At 40.5% G+C, this 25,691-nt stretch overlaps 1 protein-coding gene across 2 annotated transcripts in view; it reads left to right on the top strand.

Moving 5' to 3' along the window:
- slc4a11 (solute carrier family 4 member 11) overlaps positions 1-25,691 on the top strand; it is a 68,760-nt gene that overhangs the window by 12,195 nt on the left and 30,874 nt on the right. Inside the window, exons 2-5 of one of the 2 annotated variants that reach the window (XM_076146685.1) lie at positions 8,487-8,537; positions 12,565-12,676; positions 19,355-19,398; positions 23,044-23,272. In XM_076146685.1, the coding sequence (XP_076002800.1) occupies positions 8,514-8,537; positions 12,565-12,676; positions 19,355-19,398; positions 23,044-23,272 (409 nt within the window). In that variant the 5' untranslated portion in view covers positions 8,487-8,513. Of the gene's footprint in view, positions 1-8,486; positions 8,538-12,559; positions 12,677-19,354; positions 19,399-23,043; positions 23,273-25,691 lie in introns of both variants that reach the window. The other variant, XM_076146684.1, reaches the window with a different exon arrangement.

The following is a 25,691-nucleotide window of genomic DNA, read 5'->3' as shown; positions in this document are numbered from 1 at the left end:
GTGTATACACGAAAAACAGCATGACAGATAGCACGAGATCAGGAGGAATTCCCTCTCTGCCTGAGCTCTCGCAGCAACCACATTTCCAGAGAGGATGGGTGCCAAGACAGCCCATGGGCATAATTAGCCAACAAAAGGTCCCGCCTCCTCGATGGCGCTGGCCCAGCCCTTGTAGATTCCCCCTACAAACGCAGCATGGGCACCTTTTAATCTCTTGCCCTCCGCTTCGCAGACTCTCAGCATCACCTCGCCTATAAAGTCCAGGACTTGTCCCCCCTGGGGGTTTTGGCATCTGCTTTGCATATATACCTGTAGCCCACTGCCCTGCAATAGATGGGCCTGGATGAAGAGGAGGGTTGGCTCGGTTTAATTCTGGCTGTTTAGTATATACACAGAGGCTCGTATAAGTTGACATTTCGCCCTTGTCTTGAAGTATATTTTCTACAGATGTGTGTTTCCCCTTAAGGACTGTGGGAAGTCAAGTCAACATTTTTTTTTCTGTCTTGAGAACATAGCCTTTGAAAAAAAAGGGATTCAAATAGTGAAGAGTTGGTTGGGGTTTGATACGGAGCCCGCAGCGGCGTATGTGGTTCCAGAGACAGGAGTCGTAGCAAACGCAGCATCTCAAGGCTTTTTCACTGCTGAAATGTGTCAGGCTGAGTCAAGCAACTGTTACTTGCTATGTCGCTAGTCATCAAACTCACCATAAACCCTACAAAAGCTGCAAAGGCAACAAGCAGCTGCCTGCATCATTTTGCAGAGAGCTTGTATGAGGTTCAGATGCATCAGAAAGATGAGATTGTCAGCCTGTATGTGCTGATACACGGGGGGAGGAGAGCAGATGTTACCTCGCATGTGGTTTTCTGACATACATAACAGTAATGGAAAGATATATTTCCCCCATGTATGTGTTGGTGGATGGTGACAGGTTTCGACTCTTAAGTAACAGGCTCGTATACACACACACACACACACACACATACACACACAGTACTATCAGCTGAAAGCTATCTGTGATACTTGTCTTACCAGTTCTGGCTTCCTGTTTGGTGAGCAGAGAACTTCCCTTTTCTACAGAAACATATCTTGAACATATATCTACTCAAGCCGGGACAGAACAATTTGTGCATGACTTCAGGAGACTCCTCACTCCTCAGAAAACATTGTCCAGAAATAACCCCCAGGGGAATTTCCTCACGATGAAATATGTTTGTTTGCAGTTGGGCGAGAGCTTGTTTAAGTATGGTTGCGGTTAGTGTGTCATACTGTCACACAGAGCACGAGGAAAGTAGCTGTGGTGCACAGGAAGGCTCGATATCGAAATGTGTCAAGCAAGAATGAACTACACTGATGTATTGTAAAGTTAATTGTGTTGTTTGTTCTGCATGTTTCTGCCTCTTTGCCCCCTCTCCCCCCTTTTCTCTCTATAGAGGACCTTTGGGGTTTGTAAAGCAGTTCATCAGTTTATGTCTAATTAAACAATAAAAAGGGGAATTAGTAGAAGATCCTCCTGAGCCACCAAGTGCTGATTACCACAACACACCTTTTTTTAGGTTTCAACTCTTGTAAATTCACATTTTTACGGGTCGATCTCACGAGGCTGCCGATAGAACAACCCAAATAATGTTAAATTAATCGGCGATTCAGCTTCTTTACTCTATTAAATTTGACACGGTTAAGGTTGAATATGAAACGTCTCATTTAAAGATTCACCGTGTGCATTCGTATTTTATAGTTGTCAGAGCAAGCGTAAGCGTTTGATGAATGTATTATATTTGATGAGTTGGATCCATGTATTCCATGGGGGCCGAACCAGTTCTCTGGTTGGTTCACAGTTCTGCAGGTTTTCAGTCCAACCAAACCCTTTTACCAGCTGAATTCACTGATTCGTTCTGATTGGGGCTTTGCTGTGCATTGACCAAATCAGTCGGCTTGTTGTTTTTTCGCCGTGTCCCTCTGTCAGGAGCAGGTTGCATTGTTTGCTATGTCTTGTAGTATAGCCATAACGTCATGCTGCACAGCCATCACTGCCTCTCACACAACACAGCTGAGTGTTGCAGTGCAGTGAAACACGACCGGCACACAGCAGCTGGTGACAAAAAATGACAGCTCACTCATTTCTGTCACTGAATAAGAGGAATAATTGAGGGAGATGTTGCAGGCGGGAGGGCTGCATGGCTGTTGTCACATCCCTCTGCTGAAGACTTCTCTTTTCTTCCCGGAAAAACCTGAGTTGGTGATGTGCCTGCATGAATGCGAAAGATGTGTAATATCAGAAATCACGAAAGGCTCATCATGGTGACTGCTGGGAATGTGCAGGCTTAGAACGTGATAGGACGCTGTGTTCACTGTTACTGTGTTAGTTAGTTCATTATTAGTATGGGTACAGGCTTCATCCTGTACCACTCTAGCTCAGTTAGACGGTGATAAAAGCCCTGCCATTTCAGCTGAAACATGACATGGGCATGTGTGTGTGTGTGTGTGTCTGTGTATGTGGCGCCCATGTGAAATGTGAAATGCATCAATAAACCATTTCCACCAGAGTCACAATGTCCCGACGGTACTGAAAATGAAAATAGATGGCAGGTCATATTATTCATTTTGTCACACTATGCAAGGTGAATGAGTGTGTGACCTCCCTCAGCAGTTACTGCGCTAAACTTTGTTTTACATTACATGTCCGTCAGATATTTGAAAAACATGAAACGCAGCAAGCTACACCTTTTTGACAGTAATGGCTGTTGTGGTGTCTTCATCTTATCTCTGCCTAGAGTGCAAGCAGTAATTGACACACTTTCTCAATTTTTGTGAGTGCATTTAACAAGAATGAGACAATTAGACAAACCATTATCGTAAAAAAACAAACTTCGGCGCAGTCTTGTATTAACTTAATAGCAAGTTTTACGGGCATTTCCTTATAGTTGATAATAAGAGAGTTACACGGTTTCATTTTTGCCTGGAATACTCCCTTTTCCTCATCGGACATGTAAGAGACGAAGTGCTGACCTTTTACAGTGATTGAGACAGCTACAGCTAGTGCTATACAGTACAACAAGAGATAAGATCGAGCAAGTGTGCCAGCGTGGTGCTGGAACAAGATATGACATAGCCTGTGATGAAAAGGTCTGTACTTGTTATCAATTTCAGCCCCTTGACATCTCTTTATGCAGCCTTCAGTGCCAATGTCAGTTTGGTTCTGATTCTCTACTCGATATGTCAACAATCCCATCGAAATTGTCGGATTGAAACATAAGAAATGTGGTGAAGGACAAGCGATCACACACACACAAGCAGAAATGCCATGAATCAACCTTCTTTACAGACATGCACACATCTCTCTGTGCAACCGCTTGTAATTTATGTTCAATTGACAGCAGATGATATTTCATGTGAATGAATTGTTCACTGTTATTGCGTTTTCTTTAGTCCAGGCACACTCATTCGTCACACATCTGATCATTTGCATTTGTTTGTTTGGCGCTGCTACAGGAATCATTGCATCTATCCGGGCAGGAGCGGGAGAGGCACATTATTTGTCAAAGAGGAATCGATGCAGTCAACGTGTGTCATTTTTCAGGGTTTTAAGTATGTCTTAGTTCAGCTTCTGATTTCACTGCGGAACAGCCTGCATGACTGCTAATGAAGCTATTTCTGAAAGACTATTAGAGCATGAAGTATGTAAAGGTCCTTAATCTGCTCCGTTATCTGCCTGTGTGCAGACATTCACAGATAGCAAAGACAAATTGATTTGACTGAAAAACAAAACAAATAATGCATAACTAAGTACAGTTCATTCAAATCATCTCTCTGATATTGACATGGGAAATTAATATTAATGTTGGGGATTTGCCAATTAAGCAAATACAAGATACTTCTTGCCCTTTGAAAAAAACAACTTGCTGCCATTTCTTTGACTTCATATGAACAGACTTTGCGGATGCTTCCATTTAGAACAAAGCTCTCCATTTCACCATAAATGGACTCTTGAAGTCTCAGAGTGAAGAAGCCCTCCTGCTGCATTCTAATTGATCCGTCAATGCCAGTACATGGATAACATGCATTCCCTTCCAGTCCCTCTAAATCTCTCTATGCATCCTTCAGTGCCAAACAGCTCAATAAAAGCAGAGCACATGAATCTTCATGATGCCACTCCTGATCACAGCACTCAGACAAAGACACAGTTCAAAGGCCCATAGCGTGCGCAGGAAGCTGGCATGTATCGCCACATGAATACGCCAGCAGTCCGATCAAAAACAGCAGCTAGGATGTCTAGGTTTGTTTTGTTCAATCATTTCAAAAAAGTCTTCACTGAAATTGATTTATTTTATATGAGGTATTTATGTATCCTTTGTCTGCCCACGTTTTGATCATGGTGATGTTTCTTATTCACCAAGAATAAAGCACCTTCAATCCTACAGCATTTTCTGAAACATCTAGAAACATTTACATAAAGAATCCCTCGAAATCTTATACGAAAAGGGCTCTTCATCACCGTTTCCAACAGCTTTCAAGGAAGTTGTCGAACAAAGTGGTTCCACTGACAGTACTCAGCCGTGAAATATTATCCGTCTGAGAAATAATTTTAGTCCTTTTAGTTTAAATGAACTATTTCCCCATCTCAGCATCCAAACAGGATTGAAAACACACTTCAATCAAAGAACTATACAAGGAACTTAAAGACTAATATAGGAACTACTTTTCCTTGCTGTGATGTTTTTTTACGGAGCCTTTGAGGAACAACTTAAGAATTGTTTTCCTGTCTAGATCATTTCTAAAACTATATCAGGATATTAACAACGGTCACGATAAAAGATATGGGAGCCTAAATATAAAATAATGATGCTGCTTACAGTGGAGAGTGATTTGTGTGTGTACAACAAGACAACATTAAAAAAAGTTGGGAGCCCAGTGGGAACCCATAATGACACAAGAAGTCTGGCCACGCTTCAGGCTACTGAGCAATGAGCACGACTTGTTTATTTTGTTTGTTTAGCCGTATGCAGAAAATGGTACTGAACAGAAAACTGTAAAAAAAAAAAAAAGAAGAAATTGCAGCAGTAAGATAATTCATGCAGGGGCTGCGGATAAACACACTGCATAACAGGGATGTGATGGACTTGTGTTGGAAAGGATGGGGGGAAAATTCACAAGGATGCAAGAAACAAACAAACAACAGGCTGCTGTTAATGGGATGTGGATGAAACTGTCTTCGACCTAAAATGTGCTTTTGTAAGCCTTCCTTGTTATTGGACTGGTTAGTGTTACCCCATTTAGGGATTACCCCCAAATGTGTGTGTTTACTGTGTGGGGCACATTGGAATTCAGAGATGAAATCCTTGTGAGATTAGGTAACAAATTCCATTGCTTTATCTTTGGAGAATTGCGAGAATTTTGGTGTATTTTAGCTTTTTTGAATATTCCACTAGAGCCATAGAATGATACATTAGAAAGGTACAGAATAAAGAAAGAACGAATTTACACTGCAGTAAAATAAAAGACAACTCGTCTATAACCAGATGGCCTCTGTGATGTCCAACATGTGGAATGTTTTCTTTTGAATCCAGGCCACAGATGACCTCCGCCACTCAATTTCAGCTCCATTCAGCTTTATTTTTGTATTTAATTCCCTAAATTTATAATTGCAAAATCAGCTCGTCAATTATTGTTCTAAAGCAATCAAATCGTGTTCCAGAGAAGGAGACAATGCATCTGTGTGAAACAAAAACAACTCATGTCCCTCTCTTTCTGTAGTTTTATACAGTTTACCACAAATGCAGATTTATTTCAAATGTGTTCTTGTAGAAAAGATTATCTCAATGTATTTTATGTCCGACAATGATAGCAATTCTTTGTTCATAGATAAAGGAGATGTGTGTGTCAGTAGTTTCTCCCTTGTTGCAACCCTATGTGTGTGTGTGTGTATGTGTGACACAGTGGTGATTTCTGCAATCTAATAAGTGAAATACCTTCAGCAATGTAATCGATCTTGGTTTATTGCTCAAATATGTAAATACATCTGCCTAATACCCACAAAAAACCTCGCCACCAAGCCCTCCTCCTTCATCAGAGCACGCAACATCTCAATAACCTTCAAAATGCCCCCGATCCAGCCTCTCTGTGTCATCATCCGCATGCTGCACGCGGCGTCCTCGCCGCCACGTGACACACACTTAAAAATGTTGCACTCGGAATTCAGTCTGTGTGTGCATCGGCAGAGGCGTTCACCAGATTTAGTTTTAATTCCAAAAGGACATCTCCACCTTTTCTAAAATGTCTCACCTTCCCCCTGCGAAACGACCCCTCGCCTGTAAGCAGAACTCTCCTCTGGAGTAACACGGACTATATACTCAAGCAAAACAGCAACAACCAATCAACTGGTATTAAGCAAACTAAAGCGACAAAAATACATCCTGTTAAGCATTTACACCTGTGCTAGAGTTTATTTGGACATACTCTATCCCCCAATATCTTTGTTGATACAAAATAAGCCACAATGTGTACAAGGAAAGGAACTATCGGTGAAAAACATTAATGATAGGAATTAGCATTTATATTTTTTGACACGTTGACTGCAATGACCCCGTTAGACCTTATTCAACCTGTACGCATTGTAGAAGGGCTTCTTGCGACATTGTTTACCAACCATCTATAGTATGTAGACACAAGGCGTAAAGACATAGGCCACACCCACCTCACTACCAGCATCACCATCACCGCAGCATACGAGCTCTCATCTCCCACCGTGTGATCAGCTTGCGACACTTGGCTTTGTTAGGCAGTCGCCGGCATGTTACGTAACGCATTTAGGTTATCTCACCCCCTGGCTGATGTTGCCAATGTTGAATAAGCTTCAAAGTTGTCTTTGTCGTCACATTTGAATAATGCCATTAGCTGACAGATCCAGTCAGACTGAAAGAGAGAAGCGGCGAATATTTCCCATGCATCCCTGGAATTTTAATGAGGTATACCTGTCATGTGTTTGGTGGTGCACTGTAAATTATTAATGCATGTAATTCTAGGACAAGACTCAGAACGCCATGAAAATCATCAATCTGTACTTAAGCAATGGAATGTGGATTTCATTTTCCACCTAAAAAAAAAGCTGCAATGTAAGAAATTGAAGACGATTTGAAGACCAAAAACAAGCACAAATGATATCAAAATTACACCTACAGCCACAAGCCATTAGCTTTTTTTGTGAACAAATGTTTTTTTTCTCATAAATCTACAAAATAAGACTACATTACAAACAATTAACTCAAAAAAACCTATTAACTAAACACTACACATACACCGATGACCTATTATAACCTAATTTCTTTCTTTCGTGTGTGTGTGTGTGTGTGTGTAAACTTAAACCTGTGTTGACTGAACGTCTTTCCCTCTACTTCTTCACTTTGTGGTTCATGACGTAAAATAAGACACAGATAGAGACACACAAAGGTTATTATCATTCAGTTAGTGCAAAAGCAATAATGAATTTTTATTTACTCATTACTAATCTTCAAAACACGTATTAACACCTCTCCACGGAGGCTTGCTGGATCCTCTTGTGGCCAGACGCATCACACCGCTGGAGAACTCCCTTTGTCTAATTTGAATTTCCAGTCAACGCCCCATTAGTGCCAGTGAAAGGTTCGCTTTGCTTTTGGAACGCAGCTCTCCAGCTCAGCGCGTTCAGTCTGGCTTTTTTTCAACGAGTCCTAGATATGTCAACCACCCAAACACATAACTTAATTTGATGATTGAGGTGTTCATTATCCGTGGTGGCTGGTAAACATGGAGTGTGCCAGGAGGTTGACGTTCCCTTTCTTTATTCCAGGGTGTCAGCGCAGGTGGAATTTCCTCCTACTAATTACAATTGAGATATAAATGGTATTTTAATTGAGCTTGTTTGCTCTAAAGAGCCAATCGGCCGCTGCTTAGCTTTGGTTTATTTTGCCTGGTCTTCTGCTCGTCACTCGTTCACTGGCGCTCAATTACCACTCACACACAAACACGCACACAGCTGCCAGGTACTCCACGGAGACTTTTCTCAAACCCTTGACTACAGTTCTATAGCCGATTTTAAAATTTTTCACTCTGAAATAATTACCAAGATCCGGACCGCGGTGACCACATGACTGGCTGGAGACTTGTAGAAGTAACATGGCAGCAAGCAGAGAACGAGTACGATCCTGTTTTGGTCAATAAAAGCTTTTGCCATGTCGCCTAACAGACACCAGGGGGCAGATATTTGAGCTATGGTTATTTGGATGAATGAATGAATGAATGAATATTGAGATATTTGGTGGATTTGTTCAACACCCGCAAAATGCTGCTCATTCCATTTCCCATTTTCAAAGCCAAACCTCTCATGTCAGCAATTACCGCATAAAAATAACAACTGACAGCCGTCTAATTCTGGGATGAAGCTCCTCTGTTGCCTCCTATTACCCAGATTCACCTCGGTGATTATTGTTTTTCTGTTTTTCTCTTCCCTGCAGAGGTGCCTCCCTCTGGGATGTCCAAGAATGGTTATTTTTTTCAAGAAATGGGTGAGTCTGAGCCACCACAGAGCACATGAATGCACAGTACACATTTCAAGCATTAGGCAGGTTTTTCTACAGCATCTTCCACTTTGGGAAGAAAGAAAAAAAACTATTTATAGGGAATTCACGAGTTGTAGCTGCAGTGCCAAGACAGCAGATGAACAACAACATTAATAATAAAGTGATCCTAAATGATATTATGATGGAGCACTGCTTGTTAAATTGAATACTTTTTTTTTTAGTTGAATGCCGTTTATAAAGTGTGTGGTACATAATGTTCATAGTGATAGATGTGACTTAAAGATTATGGTTGCAGCGTGAACATAGAAAAGTCTCCCAGCTATCACACTCCACTGCATTTGGATATAAATAATGAACTTTGCTTCGGCTGTTATGATAACGGCAGTTTCATTACCTCCAAGCCAAGGAGAGGCACCCAATTAGTATGTGCAGCACAGGCAGTCAGGACAGGAGCGGCTTGCATTGGATATCTGTGTCTCCCACAGCCAATTATTCCCCGCTGCAACACAGGGATTCACTCAGCACGTTCACAGGAGGACCCCCTGCTGTGTCTCAACCTAATCGTCTTTATTAGGCAGCCTTTTATCAGGATAAAAATACAATTACATTATTGTTTGGCAAGTAAGCTTTATTCACCGTTGTCATCTTCGAGCTTTCATTAGCAAAGGTTAGTCTGAACGTCAGACTCTCTGAATGTAGTCGGTGTCAAAAGGTTGTGAGGAGGTCATATGAAAGATAACATAATGCTTTATATATATATATATATATCTGTAAAGAGACATTGTACGTGATATTAGGCTCTACAAATAACATTGCCTTGACTTAACTTGACCTATGATTGATTTTCGACACGTGTTTATGTTTTGTCTGCATAATCTGCCTAGCAATTCAGATACCACATATAATGAACCAATATCAAAAGATGTACTGTGAAAAGCAGAATGTCTTTTTGTGAAGTCATTAGATCGTGTGATGTTGATGGATCCAGGCTTGCCGAAGGGGGCGGATTTGAGGTTTCTTAGACTTTCATACTGTAGGCTCCTCGTGTTCCAAAAAATTAACCCTTTATTAGATATTCATCCTAATTGCCAGCAGAGCTTTGACTAAATCTATGAAAAGCTTGGCTATGGGTACCACAGTCAGGGAAGGAAATCTTGTTGAAGTCGCTGCCCTCCAGAAGTGGTCGAGCAGCGCAGCGGGAGCTTCCAGGCAGGGGCCAATTAAAATCGACCTTGACCAAAGCTCGGTGAGGTGGAAGATGCACATGCACGGAAACAGGGATGGCTCCTAACCAAAATGAAATGTCTCTATATGGAATGGGATATAAGAGTATTAACAGCAGGATTAGATCTCGGTCTTCATTATATAAGGACAGAGTGGACACAGAGAGATTGATTTGAAATTAGGATAACTAGAATAGGGCTTAAAAAAATGTTTTAGTTGGGACTACTGTATGTGCTGTTCTCCCATGTTCTATTTTTGAAGCATTCATATTGTAGGGGAGAATAAAAACAGCTGTTTGTCAACTAAAACACATTCTTGATCGATGTCAATGTCAATGCGTTGTTGTATTTACACTCTCAGCACACCCATCAAACTGGAACTGTTTTAAAACAAAAGATTACATCACAGCATTTAGTCATTTGACATCAAATGCAGCCCTCATCTGCTTGTTGCTTCTGCATGTTGTATTGTATTCATGTCGCATTATGTGAAAAAGGGGAATGCTTGTGTACGAAGATGAATTGAAATGCTGCAGAATGGAGTCAGTGTAATCAAACAAACCCTAATTTATGTAGTGTATAATAACAACAGTGGTGTGTGTCACTCACTTATATATTCAGTTTCATTACAAAATGGCATGCGACATGAAACAACTGTTTGATCAAATATTTTGAAAGCACAAAAACAGTAACAAGTAATTAACATTTAGTAACTTTTTGATTTTCCTAAATTGGATACCGTGGCTTTGATTTGTTCCCCCTGCTCGGCAGCCGCTGCTCTGTCCCAAGGTGAATTGAAAGTCAGAGCCCAGCCAGCGAGTCTGAATCACAGAAGGATGCAGGCAAGGCGACAAACGCAGCAAGGTTCAAACAATGTCAAGTACTGAGGGATGATCCTGATGCAAGGCACACTGAATAAAGTCAAATGTGGGCCTCCTCACAGATAAGGTCAGCATATAAAGAGAACAAGTATGAGTATATTCTTCTCCCTGCATCACGCCGATCACTGGAGCCCAGTAGTTACTGTGGGACTGCCTTTAAGGCGCTGCCGTGTCAGGAACGGAGAATGGGATGAGTCATACACACAGGTGTCTGCCTGGGTTAAGTCCTGTGCTGGTTCCATCCATTACTCACTTAAAAAAGTGTGCCTGGTGATTCATAGAAAAATGGTCTGAAAACACTGAGAGTCTGCCACTTCCTTTGAGATCGTGTTCCATTATGTGGTTTACATATGGAAAATGAAGACAGAGTTCAGCTCATTAAGAAACCGCCTAATTCATCACTCTGTTCCAGGTAAAATAGAAATAATAAGCATTGCGATAGATCAGTTTGTGCTTCTAGTAGTGACTCCCAGACTTTTTCTTAATTACCTTAACTCTGAAGACTTGTCAAATAAATCACAGGGAGGAATCCCTAAATAATGCTGCCGAGCCAACAATTTCTAGATCTCTGTAATCATTCACTCATTAATCCCTGACAGTGGTTTCTGATCAAAACCAGACCGGTTTGAAATCACTGCAGGTAACACAAGTATTCCATGTTGTATGAAGTTACATCAAAATGCAAAACTGGGATTATATTGTCTTGGGTCCATGGTGGTTTAATCACACACACAGAGCAAATCTTACAACAATAATTAGAGAGTGGCGTGTGTAGGTTTGTATGTGTGTGTGTATTAAGTTGCAGTGAGCACCATTCCTACAATGGACTCCTAACTTGCTGTGAACAATAAGATTCTCCTCACACACTAAGAGCAGCTGCAACCGTTCAGCTGCTTAAAAGTTTAACAACAAAACAATCCACCCAATCCCATTAATTCTTGGCTTGATCCATTGCCATATGTCTTTTCAACTATATTTGGAAATTCTTAGCATTTTTAATATGCATAATGATCTCACACTCAAATATTTTGCTCTTGCTGTCCTTAATTTTATGTTTAATATACTGTTTTGTTTTATTATATTGATTCTTGTGGAAGAGTGTGACAGGAAGGGATTCCCTGTAAATTAATGTTTATTTTAAAATGGGAAACGGCCTAATCCTACTTTCCATACAAGAAGAGAAAGAAGAAAAATCTCTTTATTTGTCATTTTGGAAATACATTGTATAAATACAACAAATATTTATTATAATTGAATCCTATATTCCCCAATTTGGAGCAGTGGGTAGCTACAGTACAGTGCCTGGGGACCTACATCTAGTGCCTTGCTCAAAGGCAATGGCAGGAGAAGTCACATTTTTTGACAACATACTGTTTCATCACCATACTGCATTGATAACGCAGCGTTACGGACAGTTACATTTTGTGCTTAAAGAAAACATCAACAGGTTTAGTTTATACTAATATCTCAATGTGCTGAAATGTTTGAATGGCACTGTGAATGTTAAAATAAACCAATCATAAACAATTCAAATAAATAAGATATTGCACACTGATCTGATGCTATAAGTGAATCATATCAGATCAGATCACCTCAATGCTTCTTAAACAATAAAGTTTTTTTTAAGGTGGTTTGCTGTGGAAAGCTTTGAATGGAAAGCAGCAGCAGCAGTAGAGTATTGACTGAATCAACATTTTTGGATAGTAGATAAATCCATATTTTTTGTTATTTCATGGTCTTCCCTTCGTAGAGGTCTGAACTCCTATGAGCCAAATGATGAATGTGCCTGGTGAATCTCGAGATTTGCCCCCCGCTGTGGCCTGGGGGAAATAAAAGTGATTTTGCTGCCATATGTGGAAGCCGGTGAAGTCCAGGAGGTGACCCTGTGCTGTTGTGTCCCCAGAGCAGCGGGAGGTGGAGCAGGAGGAGGGCAGCGAGGGCCGAGAGGAGGGACAGGATTCGCCCATCGCCTGCGGAGATGACATCCACCTCTATGACAACCAGATCAGCCCTGGGCCAGGTCAGTACAGACAGGGAGAAAGACCTGAGGTGGACGGCAGGGGTTGGAAAGCACATTGGGAAAAGAGAGTGAGGAGAACTACTGAATATATTAAGTGGGGGGAAAAAAGATTACGGGGAAATAGAGAGGGAGGGGAAAAGTGGAAGGAGAGTGAAAGAGATGGATTGAGAAATAAAGTACAATTAGGTTGACGGTAGAAGAGCTTTTGTGCATAAGAGACTGGTTAGGGATTATGAAAGCTGCCACAAATATTCCACAAATTAAAAACTGCTGCAGCTGAACAATTGGTCCCAAAGCATGTTACAGTTTTATTTTTTAATCTTTATTTCCATGTTAGTCCCCTTGAGCATTACATTGACAATTGTCAAAGAAAAAGCCCAGAGTTCAGTCTAGCCCCAATACTCGTGCCACTTCAAATGGGACAAATACTATTAGATGTTTTCCAAAATTTGGCCTGCATTAAGCTTGCTAATTTACATCATTAATGTTTGTAAGGAACCTCCATGCCGCAACGTTTCTGCCTGAAGTTTTGCAGTTTAATAAATATGCCCCCAAGTCTTCATCATCACTGTAGGAGTCACTGTGTGTTTGTGGGCTTTTCTGCACCATCAAAGACAGCCCACTAAAACACTGGAGAAAGATGTGCACACAGGGTAAAAGCCCTCTATAAAACAAAACCGTCAACTCATCCAAAATAGTATTAGCTTTCCAAACAATGACTTTAAATCATTCCTCTCTATCTGACAAGATGTTGTCTACCTGTGATTTTGTATTTCACATCTTACACTGAGTTTTAATGTAGCTGCCGATGCCCATACTATTGCAAGACAAATGGGTAATAACATGTTCTATTCTATGGATTGTGTTGTGTGTACAGAAGAGCCCCACTGAATTATGTTGACATAAATGAGAATGTGCTGCTCTGTCTGAAATAGGAGAGCTGCTTCTCTGAAAAGGCCTCTTCCAGTGAAGAACATCTTCTGCAGTTCATTCTCAATTTTGCAGGTTCTCTGTCTTGGCTATCCCAAGCCGTGGCCGACCTCCCCCACATTCCTGCCTCAAACATTGCTAAACTATTTTCCCGAGTCCATCCAGAGCCCGATGGCAGGTGTTGACTTGACAGACAGCTCCTCAGCTGCAGGTGCAAATGATTTTGACCCCATCACCAGAAACCCCACGGGTCAACAGGTTACCATTGCCATGGCAACAGTCACAGGTGCACCATGTAGAGAGTGGGAAATAGAGAGATGCCCGTTCCTTGTGAATGTGACAGGTGACCATGTCACTGGAGCTGATTCTCCATACATAGTAACACTTAAAGGCATCTGACAAGAAAGCTAGAGTGGTTAAAGCTGGGAGCAAGTCAGGGGAAGAAAACAGCAAATAACAACTAAACCACTCTCAGGTTTGACAGGTGCTATAAATATAGGTCTGTACAACAAAGCATACATTTCATTTCTAACTGATGGAATATAAAATGTCCTCCTCACTTTATAGACAATCCCGATTTGGATTACATTTCCAGTACCTCTACGATTTCTGCACCAATGCCTGACAGATGGGTGGGTTGTTTGGACCTCTGAGCCAAATCACAACATTTTAAAAGCGTCTACTCAGCCAGGGTGCCAAAGCCCAAAATGAGGAACTCTGTAGGAAAAAAGTCTAGAACATTTTGAAAGCAGTGAAAAGTTCTCTATGGTTTGGCACAGGTTCGACATCAAACTTGTGGCACTGAATCAATAAGTATTCAAAATGCTCTCTCAGTAAGAAAACTATCTCATAGAACTGGTTACAAAACAAGCCCCTGTACCAAGACTGACTCCATCACAATGTCAACTTTTTTTTAGGAAGTTTGACTCTTAAACCTGACTAGTTTTAAGAGTCAAACTATGACCTGACCAGAATCAGAAGTGAAGGGAATGATGGATCGGTTATCCACATGTGCTACCTGTTAATGCAATATTTTGTTGTCTGTTGTAGGGTTTGATGTGATTGTGATATGATGTGATTCTGATTGGCCATTGTGGCGTTCTCTGTTCATTGATCTCTTGTAGCAACGACATAACTCGAAATCACTGGAAGGAACTGTGGCGAACAATACAACAACAATACAGCCCCTTAAAATAAATCCAATTTAAATACCACAACGATTTGTTTTAGATGAAACTGGTGCTTTTGCATCTAACTAAAGCATCCCTTCAGTATCTTTTTTACTTAAGGATGTCCTCAGTGGGAGCTGAGCCCATTTACACCCAACAGCTTTGCAAGAATATGTTGAAATCTTGCTACTGCTTTAATCCGTGTAAATATTCTTACCCACAGGTGCAACATTTTCTTTCTGCCCAAGAGTGTCTGTGCTCCGATTTTCAGTGCATAATTCATTAACAGTGCAGTGTAGTTTGTGTTTGGATGCCAAGCTTTCCCCCCTCCAACGTGTTAGCCACATCTGACACCAAAGTCATTAGCTGGTTGTGTGCCTGTTTATGCTTTTAATTTATGTCACAATTTATTATCTTGTTTTATTATTCCACAACAGCATGGAGTTGCTGGAAGGTGATGTATATCCACCGTATCAAATCAGTGCAGGTCTGAAGCAGGACTTCTAATCACATCCTGTCCAACTAAATAAGCAGTGGTTTGGAACGATTTTGACATTTGAGCTCAGAGACAGCAGCATCTCCTATTTAAATCTAATTTCAAAACATCTGTCTGTTATAATTCATTCATTCTCTCTACATATTAATCATTGGCTTTTCTACGCTTGTAAATTTCTGCCCTTTTTTGCCGGCATCATTTCTGAGCGAGAATTCAGTCTTGACCTTTCTGATAGTGTGCCGGTTGGAAATTTCTCCGCGCCATAATAAACATACATTATACGAGGGCTTGTAACGTTTCAGCTATTTAAAGAGCAGCCGATGTAATTGGCCACATAGCTGGAGAGCGTCCAAATTGCTGTAGTCTTCTTTTTTTTTTTTTACAAGATTGCTTTTATGTGCCAGTGTCATTAACAAACAAAAAAAAAAGGATTGATTAGTCTTTTGAGTGTTCGTTTGATTAAAAATCACTGACAGTTATTTTCTCCTAACAATGTATGTTTTCATGGATCACTGTTGAGTGTGTGAAGTTAATTGTCATTGAGCGTACTATATCTTTCAGATTGTTGGAGTCTTTTCACACATTTCCACGTATCTGGGCGTTCAGATAACTGGGAAATGGAATTGAAAATGGAAAAGGAAATAAACATCAGAATTCTCAACCAAAAATAGAGATTGAGTCATATTTGAACAATAAAATAAAATACTTATCTTTCACAAACAACAGCAACAGCGAGACACATATCAGAACCAAAGAACAGCTGTGAGTATATATGACAGGATTCCCGCATATATAGTACACCATCAAATGTCTGAGTCCACTTTGTTGTGGTTAAATAGGAGTTAAACTCTATTCTTTCATGGTCTGAACCAATATAACATGTTCATATTTTCTCCATAAGTGTAATTCTTCTTGCCATGTTACCAAATCACCTGAAATTGTTGCATATATAGGTCAAGGGATGTGTAATACTGTAGTACTAATAATCCAGTCTATATTAGAACCAACTGTCTGGAGAAACCCACAACCATGAAGCATTTCTGTAGCAGTCTGCCATTTATATAAGTTACAGTTGCCATCCTGAGGGGAAATCCATTATAGAAGAGGAGGAGATATATGTTTCTTTCCTTAGTAGCCACAAGTACTTGGAAGTTTGCATTCGGCATGAGATTACTGTAGATGACATAGAAATGTATTTATCCGGAAAGAAATTGCAAAGCTGCTCAAGCAATACACACTTTATGGATGTACATAAATGCTAGTGCCATGCAAGTTGCGAATATGAATATGGATAAGAAAGACTTCACAACCAAGCATAGTGTCACAGTTAACACACACTACTGTTATTCAGAAAATGTATAAAAGCACTGGTAATCACTCTACGTTTCAAGGTCATAGCGCAGCTCTTCGCTGTGTTTCTTCACGAGTAAAAACTCTTCATCTTCTCTTTAACATCACATCTCAAACTCACAGGTATTATAAAGTGTTCAGCTCTCTGGGAATCATCAAAGGCTTTTGGGACGAAGCCAGATATCCCTGCCTGGAGGTAAAGATGAGACAGTTAGAGAGATGTGGTTACACACATAGAACTCATGGAATTGCCTTCAACCTCCCAGGGTGATTATTGATATTACATTGTGTTGTTCTTGCTTATTTTCAGTATGGGTTTGAACTCGATTGGAGCCGAGGATAAACAGAAATAGGAATTCCACAGTTCTTTGTGTTTGTGGACAGCTTTTTCAAAATCCTAACTTCATTGTCCATGTTTCAGCACCAAAGATTCAGCATCAGTGTGAATGTTTTTGGTGCCTGACTCTTAATTGATGTGAATCATGTTAAGTTATTCAAGCAAGTGTTGCAAATCAGAGTTTTAGGAGCTCTGGTCATCTTGTAGTGCAAGCATTTTGTGTGTTGTTATGTTTTTATCATTCCCAAATGATTTCTATCTATTTCCCTCTAGTGAGAACTTTATCATAAAGCTGTCAAACGCTCTCTATAAATAGAATTGATTTCATGATTATGGTCCTGCCAGAGCCGGGCTCAGTTCCATTTCACTTCAATCAATTTTGCTGAATACTGAAGTGGAAAAGTCCAGAAGGAGGACAGGCTGGAATAGCTGGAAGCGTGAAGATTTAGGCTTTGTCCAAGGTCATTACTGGACCTTGATACCGTGAGCGATGTAGGTTTAATGAACATTATCCTGAGTGTGCAGAATTTATGGGCTTTTTAAAAAAAAAGAACAGGCTGAATGCAGATATGATCCAAATAAATTGCCCCTTTTTAATCTATTATTTAATCATTTTCCAGTGTAAGAGCCAGAGATGAACTGGGTTATTGGCTCCAAACAAGCTGTGTCTGAATACAACCTAAGAACCATATTTTACAATGTAAAAATGTGACATCATTATTGTCTCGATGACATCAATTGGTTAGTTGACATCACTCTCAGTCAAACAGTGTGATATTGTTATGAGCAACATTGGAAGCAACACAGTTTTTTTAGCTCTACATTTGGCTTTTTAATTTCTTTATTTTCTATTTTAACATTTAAACGAAAGTTACCTAGTCTCGGTGTGGGCGTGGCAAAAGCTGTTTGCCAGGCTTACCCAAGAAGTGATACATCTATGAAGACGAGGCAAGACTTACCACTGCAACCAGTCAAGAGTCGTAGTCTTCAAGAACGCATGCATTCCTGGAAAAAGAATGGAATGACGAAATTTGTCCTGCAAGGTATCAGATATGTCCTGTGGCTTAGTAATTCAACCATCCTCAGTTACTGGAATTATACAACATACGGCTCAGAGGTTATATAACTTTGGTGGCTGGATATCAACATTTGTGGTACATTGAGAAAACAAGGCAGCGTCACCTTTTAACACTTCCTCTCCTTCATCCTGCCCTGAATTATCCTGGATTACTTTAAGACATTCAGTATATTGAGAAATACATAGGCCATTAGGAGAAGGTGATCATTGGGGAGTAGGTAATCTCATATGAATATATGAATATCTCCTTACCCGCTGCAGCCTGACAGCAATTAGAGCTGCAGCTCGCTCTCCCCTCGGGGAGCGGATCAGCCTAGCCGCGCACTTTTGATTGTGAGGCTTTGATGAACCAAATCCACCACATGCGACACGTGCCCCCTGCGCTAGTCTCATCATAGCTGGGGCTCTCCTTCCTCCTGCACTGCCTGCAGGGCTCCCCACTCAAACGGAGACACATTCACTTGTGGCTGGAGTATTGATATTATGATATTGCAATGGTTTCCTAAGGCTTATTGGCTTGTTAAAGGGGGTTTTCTTGCTTGTCCAATGCTGGAGGGAGGAGTTGAGCATTGATTTATATCCAGACCGGGCTGGTACACTGCATCACGTGGAACAGAGGAGGAAAACCCACAGTGAACTAATAACATCCTCCCCACAGTAAATGGCGATAACTGTGTTATGTAACGGCGGTGGCGGACTGTTTTATGAGAGTCAGCAGGGTGCTGACAGCCTGCTAGTTAAGGATTGAAGTGTGTTGAAAACCTCATTCCCTCGGTTTGTCCTCATATTGTTTTTGAACATAAAGGGTTTTTCCTTTTTTTTTTTGAAAATGGGAAAATCCAGACCTTTGTGCTTTATCTGAGCACTCACCCAGTTCCACAGAAGTGTGTTTTAAGGCTTATCAGCAGAGAACTACCAATCCCTGAGCTTTTAGAGACTTGCCTCTTGACATTTTCGTCACTATTAGAAAAGGGTCTTAGGTCCCTTTCTTTACTGGATTGTTACATGTGACAGCCAAGTAAAGTGGTTATTACTGTGATCTTTATTTCCGAATTTGCACTATTGTCACTGTTGAATACTCGTTCATTATCACTGTGAATGCTTTTAGGTACTTGCAGACAAACTGATTCGCAGTTAAGTCTTAATAATTATTCTGATTATTCAACAGCTTCAAATGGTGGTTTTGTCAAATGAAACATTCTAAGTACGCATGGTTCCAGACAATTAGATTGAGAAGCCGTCGTCAGGCTGGCACATAAAGTAAATGTTGGGAATTCTTCCAAATTTTGACCTGTGTTTTGTTTTTTTCCATCCTCAGACTCTGATGACTCAGGCTGCGTGCTGCTGAACACATCCAGAAAGGTAGGCCTTAAATGTTTATTGATTTCGAGGTAATGTAATATCACTGATGATATCTTTTGGAATGAAAACGGTAGTTGTTGGCAGTTAAGGAACTAAAGCCATTGCCAAGGATGAGGAGTGCAGCCATTCATCAGTCCATTTCAGGCCCGGTTCAGAATGTAATTGCTTCATAAGGGAAATTTGATCCAGTGGCAAAGCTTTAAGTACACAGCTTAAATCCTTTACAACATAGAGGCTGCAAGGGAAGAGCTTTCTGATGGGACCACAAGGATGAAAACAGTGGTAAAATAAAACGTTCCTATAAATATAAAATGTCTTTTCAACCCGGAAAAGACAAGGTTAGGCAAATGTTGGGCCTGGACTTTTATTTGATGCTATAATGCCTGTTAAAGAAGGAAAATTGATGCACTGGGTGTCCAAATGGAGTCTTGAAATAGAGGTAGTGGGTTCATATCTGCATCAGAGAAACAATAAAGGAAATGCCTTCTCAGTCAACCCTGATTAACACTGCAGACGAGGGGTAATCAAATCCAATTTATCCAATTTTGTTCCAAATCAGCGTTTGTATTTTCCTTATAACGTAATAGTTCACAGCTGCACAGTTCCTAGATTAAAGCACAATAAATATAGTCAAACTAATCCAGTCTTTCTCTTTTCATGCCAGGTGGCTGTTGGTTGAGTCTTAGGTTAGAAATTGCTTCTAATAATAAATTCTAAATTGCTTAAAATAAATGCTTGAGCTCTAATACTGATAAATTACAATATGCCGTAATCACATTGCCATTGTTCTTTAAAGACATCACTGCTTGCTGATACCGTCTGGTTTCTGAACCGCTACACATCAACCTCCACAAACCAGAAGAATCGACTTGAACTTCAGCCTACAATTGTCGATACAGTTTCGAAACTTTTCTCACACGCTCAAGCTGTTTCAACCCGCGAGTGTCATATGTCCCATTATCATTCTGCGGTTGAAATCAATAGCTAGTTCAGAAAGGTAGTAAAGCTTCGAATGAGGGATAAGTGTAATCATCGGTAGGTTTTGTTGGAGACAGGTGGTCAGGAATGTCTCTTGAGTCTTGTGTAATAGCATGGCTCCGTTTGATGCTAGGATTTAATAGCTCTCCTGGTAGCTTCCTTTTGTGATGCAGTATATCATCATCCTTTTGTCATTTGAATTAGGTTTCAGTATAAATTAATATGCCGGTTCGTGACCAGAATGTGTCAATTGCATTTGAATGTGACAGGTTTTTTATTCCAAAACAGCATAAATCCAATTGTGGAGATAAAGAATCATTTTAGCCCAGGTTCTTACTTAATCCTCTTCAACAGTGCTCTTTATCCGCGGGCCTGTGTTGGCAGAGTTTCATTCGAACCAAACACAATAGCGCCCCGTTTTCATTGATTAGTATGTGTCCAGCCGGAGAGCAGGAATTAGTCACAGAAATCAAATCCAATCAGTAGCTTTTGTGTAAAGATTTCAATAGAAATACTCACTAATCCAAACAATCACATTGATTACAAAAGACACAGATCAAAACCTAAAACAAAATAAGGTAAGAATCATATAAAGCTTTTAATATTTGCCTTAAGAATCAGAAATAGAGGAAACGTTGGGTGCAGGTCAGTTGTGACAACCCGAGTCTCATTTTTATAGGAGATTTTGAACAAAGCTCTCTGCGTGTAAAACAAGTGTTCTCTCTCATCTGGGATAAATGGATCCATTTCTCTACTGCCACAGTTCAGAGACTTTAAAGCAGCACCCAGAGGGCATCTGTTAAAACTAGTGACCAGAGCTGTCAGGAGCTGGCCCCTCCTCTGTGTATTCTGTGAGAGTGTTGGGTCTGCTGTGCCTCCTCCATGCCAACAGCTTGCCTGGTTATTTGCACTAATCCTCCCATTCTGTATTACAGTTCTGTGTGTTTTGCACTCTCCTTCTGTTTTTCATCACATTCACATGTTCGTATCCACTCTCGCCCCTCTTACTCATGAACCTGTTTATTTGCGGTGGTCCAAATATAAAATTTGGTATGATTATGTTTCTGCTACAGCTGTGTTCTTTCCGCCTAACAACTCAGGAAATACCCTAAGAATGAACGATATCCTCTTTCAGGATATTATGTATTAAAATCCTTTAACTACAACAAAATAGTTAAAGTGCTGAAAGTTTTTTTTTTTTTCTGGGCCCCATTGCCGCTAATTACAGTCAATGCAGTTCACAATCTAAAACAATCTCCCCCACAGATATGCTTCAGCACCAGAAAATCAAATCCATTTATCGAGCTCTATACAAAGAGAGCGCCACAGACTGTAGCCTTGGACTTTCTGCTCGGCTGCTTGTTGTTTCTTCTTAAAAGGGACAGTGGGGAATCCACTCACCTTCAGAATATATGTCCATCACACGATCAATGAAATCGAGGGGCGGTGGGTGGTTGGGCTCTGAATTGAGCTGTGTTTGTCTGCTCGTGCGCTCCTACATCCACTAAATCTGAAACCTCGGGTAATATTTCAGCCACTGCTCGTACAATTTTGATGAAATGTCTTCCGGCGTTAAGTAAAGTGCACCGTTGGGTTAAGTGCGAGGTGGTGTGGAGTGACATTTGAAGGTCAACATTTTAAAGTCAAACATGTATGTCAAAACAGAACTTGATCAAAACCTAAACACAAAAACACTTTCAGAAAGGACAGTAATTGGACTGTAGGTGGCTCTGTAGAGAAGGCCAAGCTTTCTACTTCTAAGGCTTCAATCCCAGTCACATGAATTTCAGCTTTGATGAATATTGACATGAATATTCCAATAGCAAGAATTAAGTACTAGAATTCAGTAGAAGTACCACCTTTTAGAATTCAGTCTTCAATGGCTGCTATGGGTTTAACTCGTTCCCTGTCAGGTCATTCTGTTCTCGTAAACAGTGCAGTACAAATGCCCGCTGTTGTGGTTTGCATTAAGTCACAATATTATTTCAGGAAAGGAGGTGTGTGCTTATGCTTTCTTAGTTTAACCAGCTGCTGTTTTAATAAGAGCACACTAGCTAATATTGTTTGGTATCTGGGGCTGCTCATCAGCACATCAATGCACCAATTACATTTCCTCTGTCAGTTTTAGATGTTATAGCCAACTAACTCCTGAGCCGTAAATGTGATTTTCTTTTGGAATCTAGCAGTTATTACTAAATACGTCAGTGTGGAAGTTCTATAAGTATCGACGTTTTAAGGGGATTTGATTTCAATGTGATACCGGTGAAAAAGCAGCAAGTTAGATACACTGGTCTGTTGATGATGTCGCCATTTCAGCTTCCACAAAACATTTGCAAAATGCATTGCTATTGCATCAGATATTGTTTTCTAATCTTCTGCAAAATTCAATGACTGGCGCTAGTGGCACCAAAGAATGAACAGTCTTATTGTCAAACTTTGAAAGGGACTGAGACCGAAAATGGTGTAATTATGATAGAAAGTAAAGTACAAAGATGATGCATTTTGGTTCCCGAAGTCTTTTATTTTAGGTTAATTCTCTCAACATTTCCAAGTAGAATAACAGAAAGCAGACAATTAAAGAAGCCAACCTCTGACAGAATGTGACCATAGTGCAGGCATGAGAGTGAAGTAGCCAACTTTCTAATCTTCTTGGACATTTTCTCCCAGTATGTGAAGCTGATGAACTTTGAGGAGGAGGTTCGGGCACACCGGGACCTGGACGGCTTCCTGGCGACGGCCAGTATTCTGCTGGATGAGACAGCTGCGTCTCTGGATGATGTCCTGAAGAAAATGTTGCACCACTTGGGCCAGGAGACCAATGCATCTGAGCCCGGCTGCAACTTTGAGGAGGTGATGAGCCTGCTTTTCACTGATGCAGGAGCTCAGGAAGTCAACGGTAAGCAGCGAACTTGTTGTTATGCACGTGTAAAACGTTCAAAAATATGTGAAAATACACAAACGTGTACCCACAGACACACAAAACACTTTATCACAGAGAACCTGTTCCATCTGTGCCTACCTGCAATCAGACCATAACCCCCAACATCTGGCGTCTGACCTAAAAACATTTGATGTCTGTAGTCAACACGTACCTGAGAAATGTCTTCACCCCAGGCTGAACAGCAGAATTGTCAGATGCACTTGAGAATGGTTGAAAAAGCTTTGCGAGACCCCGAGGACAGTTTGAGACGTCTAAACCATGGCTGTCCAATTGACTACACCTTTTGAAGACCACGCAAACATTGCTCAACATTCCGAAATCCTGTCTGCAAACATTTACATGTGCAGTCAAGTTGGTATCCTAGGTGATAATGCAGGTTTTAGGGGAGTTGAGGTTTTTTAAAGTGGACTCACCAACCCAACTCATAATCAGCAGTGACACAAACAAGGATATGTGTGTTTCTTCTATTGTTTACTTCCAATGGATTCAATTCACAATCACAGAAAAGGAAACAGAAACACTAAACATGATTAATATTACATTACATTACATTACATTACGGTCATTTGGCAGTAATATTCTATCACAATTAATTATTACCTGTTAATCAACTTTTTGATTGATTGTAGCAGCATTAGAAATTGGGATTTTTTTGGTTGAACGGTCACAGTAATTGCTTGCACCATTGCCTTTATGTGCCATTTAATGCAGGTTTCCTCTACCTGCTTTAACAACAAATGAAACATTGTATTTTCATATTTTGAAACAAAATAGTAAGACTCACTCCAAAATGCCAAATAGATTAAAAAAAAAATTTGAAACAGCTTCAATAATGTTCTGTATTTTATTATAGTCCTTCTTAATTAGCACGCACACACACACACACACACACACACACACACACACACACACACACACACACACACACACACACACTGACCTTTCCCTTTGGTCCTTGAAATGTTAAACGTACCTGAAATATTAAAATCGTACTCACACCTCACACACTCCTAATGCCTAATTCATTTTTGAAATGCCGTTTCTCCTAGTCTGGTGTCACAGGCGTACGGATCCCTGTCACATTAGTTCATTCTCGTCCAGTCGCTTGTGTCTAGGTCCTTTTGACAGAATATAAAAGCCTGCGAGTTAAGATGTATACCCTCAGCCCATTAGAGCGGGAAGACTCTGCCTGGTTACATAATAGTATGAAGCCGTTGTCAAAGCCCCATCTGCTGCAGGCTGTACTAAACACTGCAACCACAAATCCAATCGTTTTGGACAAATCAGCCCTTTTTCCAGTAGGTTCCAGAAGAACACGTCCAGTATTCAGCAATGGAGGGAGTACTTCTTGAAAAGGAGCTGATACAGCCATGGAAAAACCTGAACAAAAGACGACCGTCATTCAGTCTTTAATGTTAGAGTCCTTAATGTTTTGGCCATTACATTTAGATAAACAAACACACACACACACACACACACACACACACACACACACGTCAACAAATCAGACAAACATTGTTGAAACGCACATATCTAAAATAATATTGATTTAGGAATGTCATCAAAAATTAATTGATGTTGGAGACACAAAATCCTCAACCAAAATGGGGGAATGTTCCTGTTTTCAGGTAACTTCACCCAACTCGTGAATGTTTCATCAAGACAGAAATACAGTACATCTCTTACCCAGCATCAACAATATCTTACAAGCTTATATTCTGGGTTAGCGTAACCCTATGGAGGCTAAAATGAAAGTTTTTGCAGGTTTACTCTTAAATCAATTTGTGATTTTATCCACCATCTATATAACTGCAGGTCAAAAATCCTTTATTACACAGCACAAGTTCAGCATTTAGTCTCTTTTGCACCCCTGCCAGTATATCTAGAAGGTCATGAATCATTACTTTTGCTTTGACGTGCTCCTTTCTTGCAGATATATAATGCAGACGCCGCATAAAACTTTAGAGGGTGTTTCTACAATGTCTTGTCTGCCTTGCTGGCTGGCCGGTTGCCGCTGGTTTAGTTTGGAGGTGGGTGGTGTCTGGCGCTCACCCTGCACAGACACCTCTAAGGTGATAATTGACTTCTGTCATCGATCACTCACTTAGCTTTTCAAATGGCTCTCCCAGACTGTCAAGCTGCGCTGGCCGCTGTTACCTGACTATTACCCAGGATTCCCCCCGAATAGAGGTTAAGAAAAGATTGTCTTTATGGCTGCCATCTTTACACGAAGGCATCCAGTGCCACTCTGGGCTGTCCAGGAATTGATGGAATGAATTTGTGTTTCACAGTGTTGTATTAGATATAAGTAAGAATCTCCAGCTGCAATGGAATAATTGATTGTGACATTAACACAAAATGATTTGCAAACAAC

This window comes from Genypterus blacodes, unplaced genomic scaffold (genome assembly GCF_046128005.1).
Source record: "Genypterus blacodes isolate CSIRO-AG114 ecotype Tasmania unplaced genomic scaffold, CSIRO-AGI_Gbla_v1 ptg000033l_1, whole genome shotgun sequence".
Classification (NCBI taxonomy): Eukaryota; Metazoa; Chordata; class Actinopteri; order Ophidiiformes; family Ophidiidae; genus Genypterus; species Genypterus blacodes.
The sequence above is the reverse complement of the archived record's forward strand: the minus strand, read 5'-3'. Positions and strand labels throughout refer to the sequence as shown.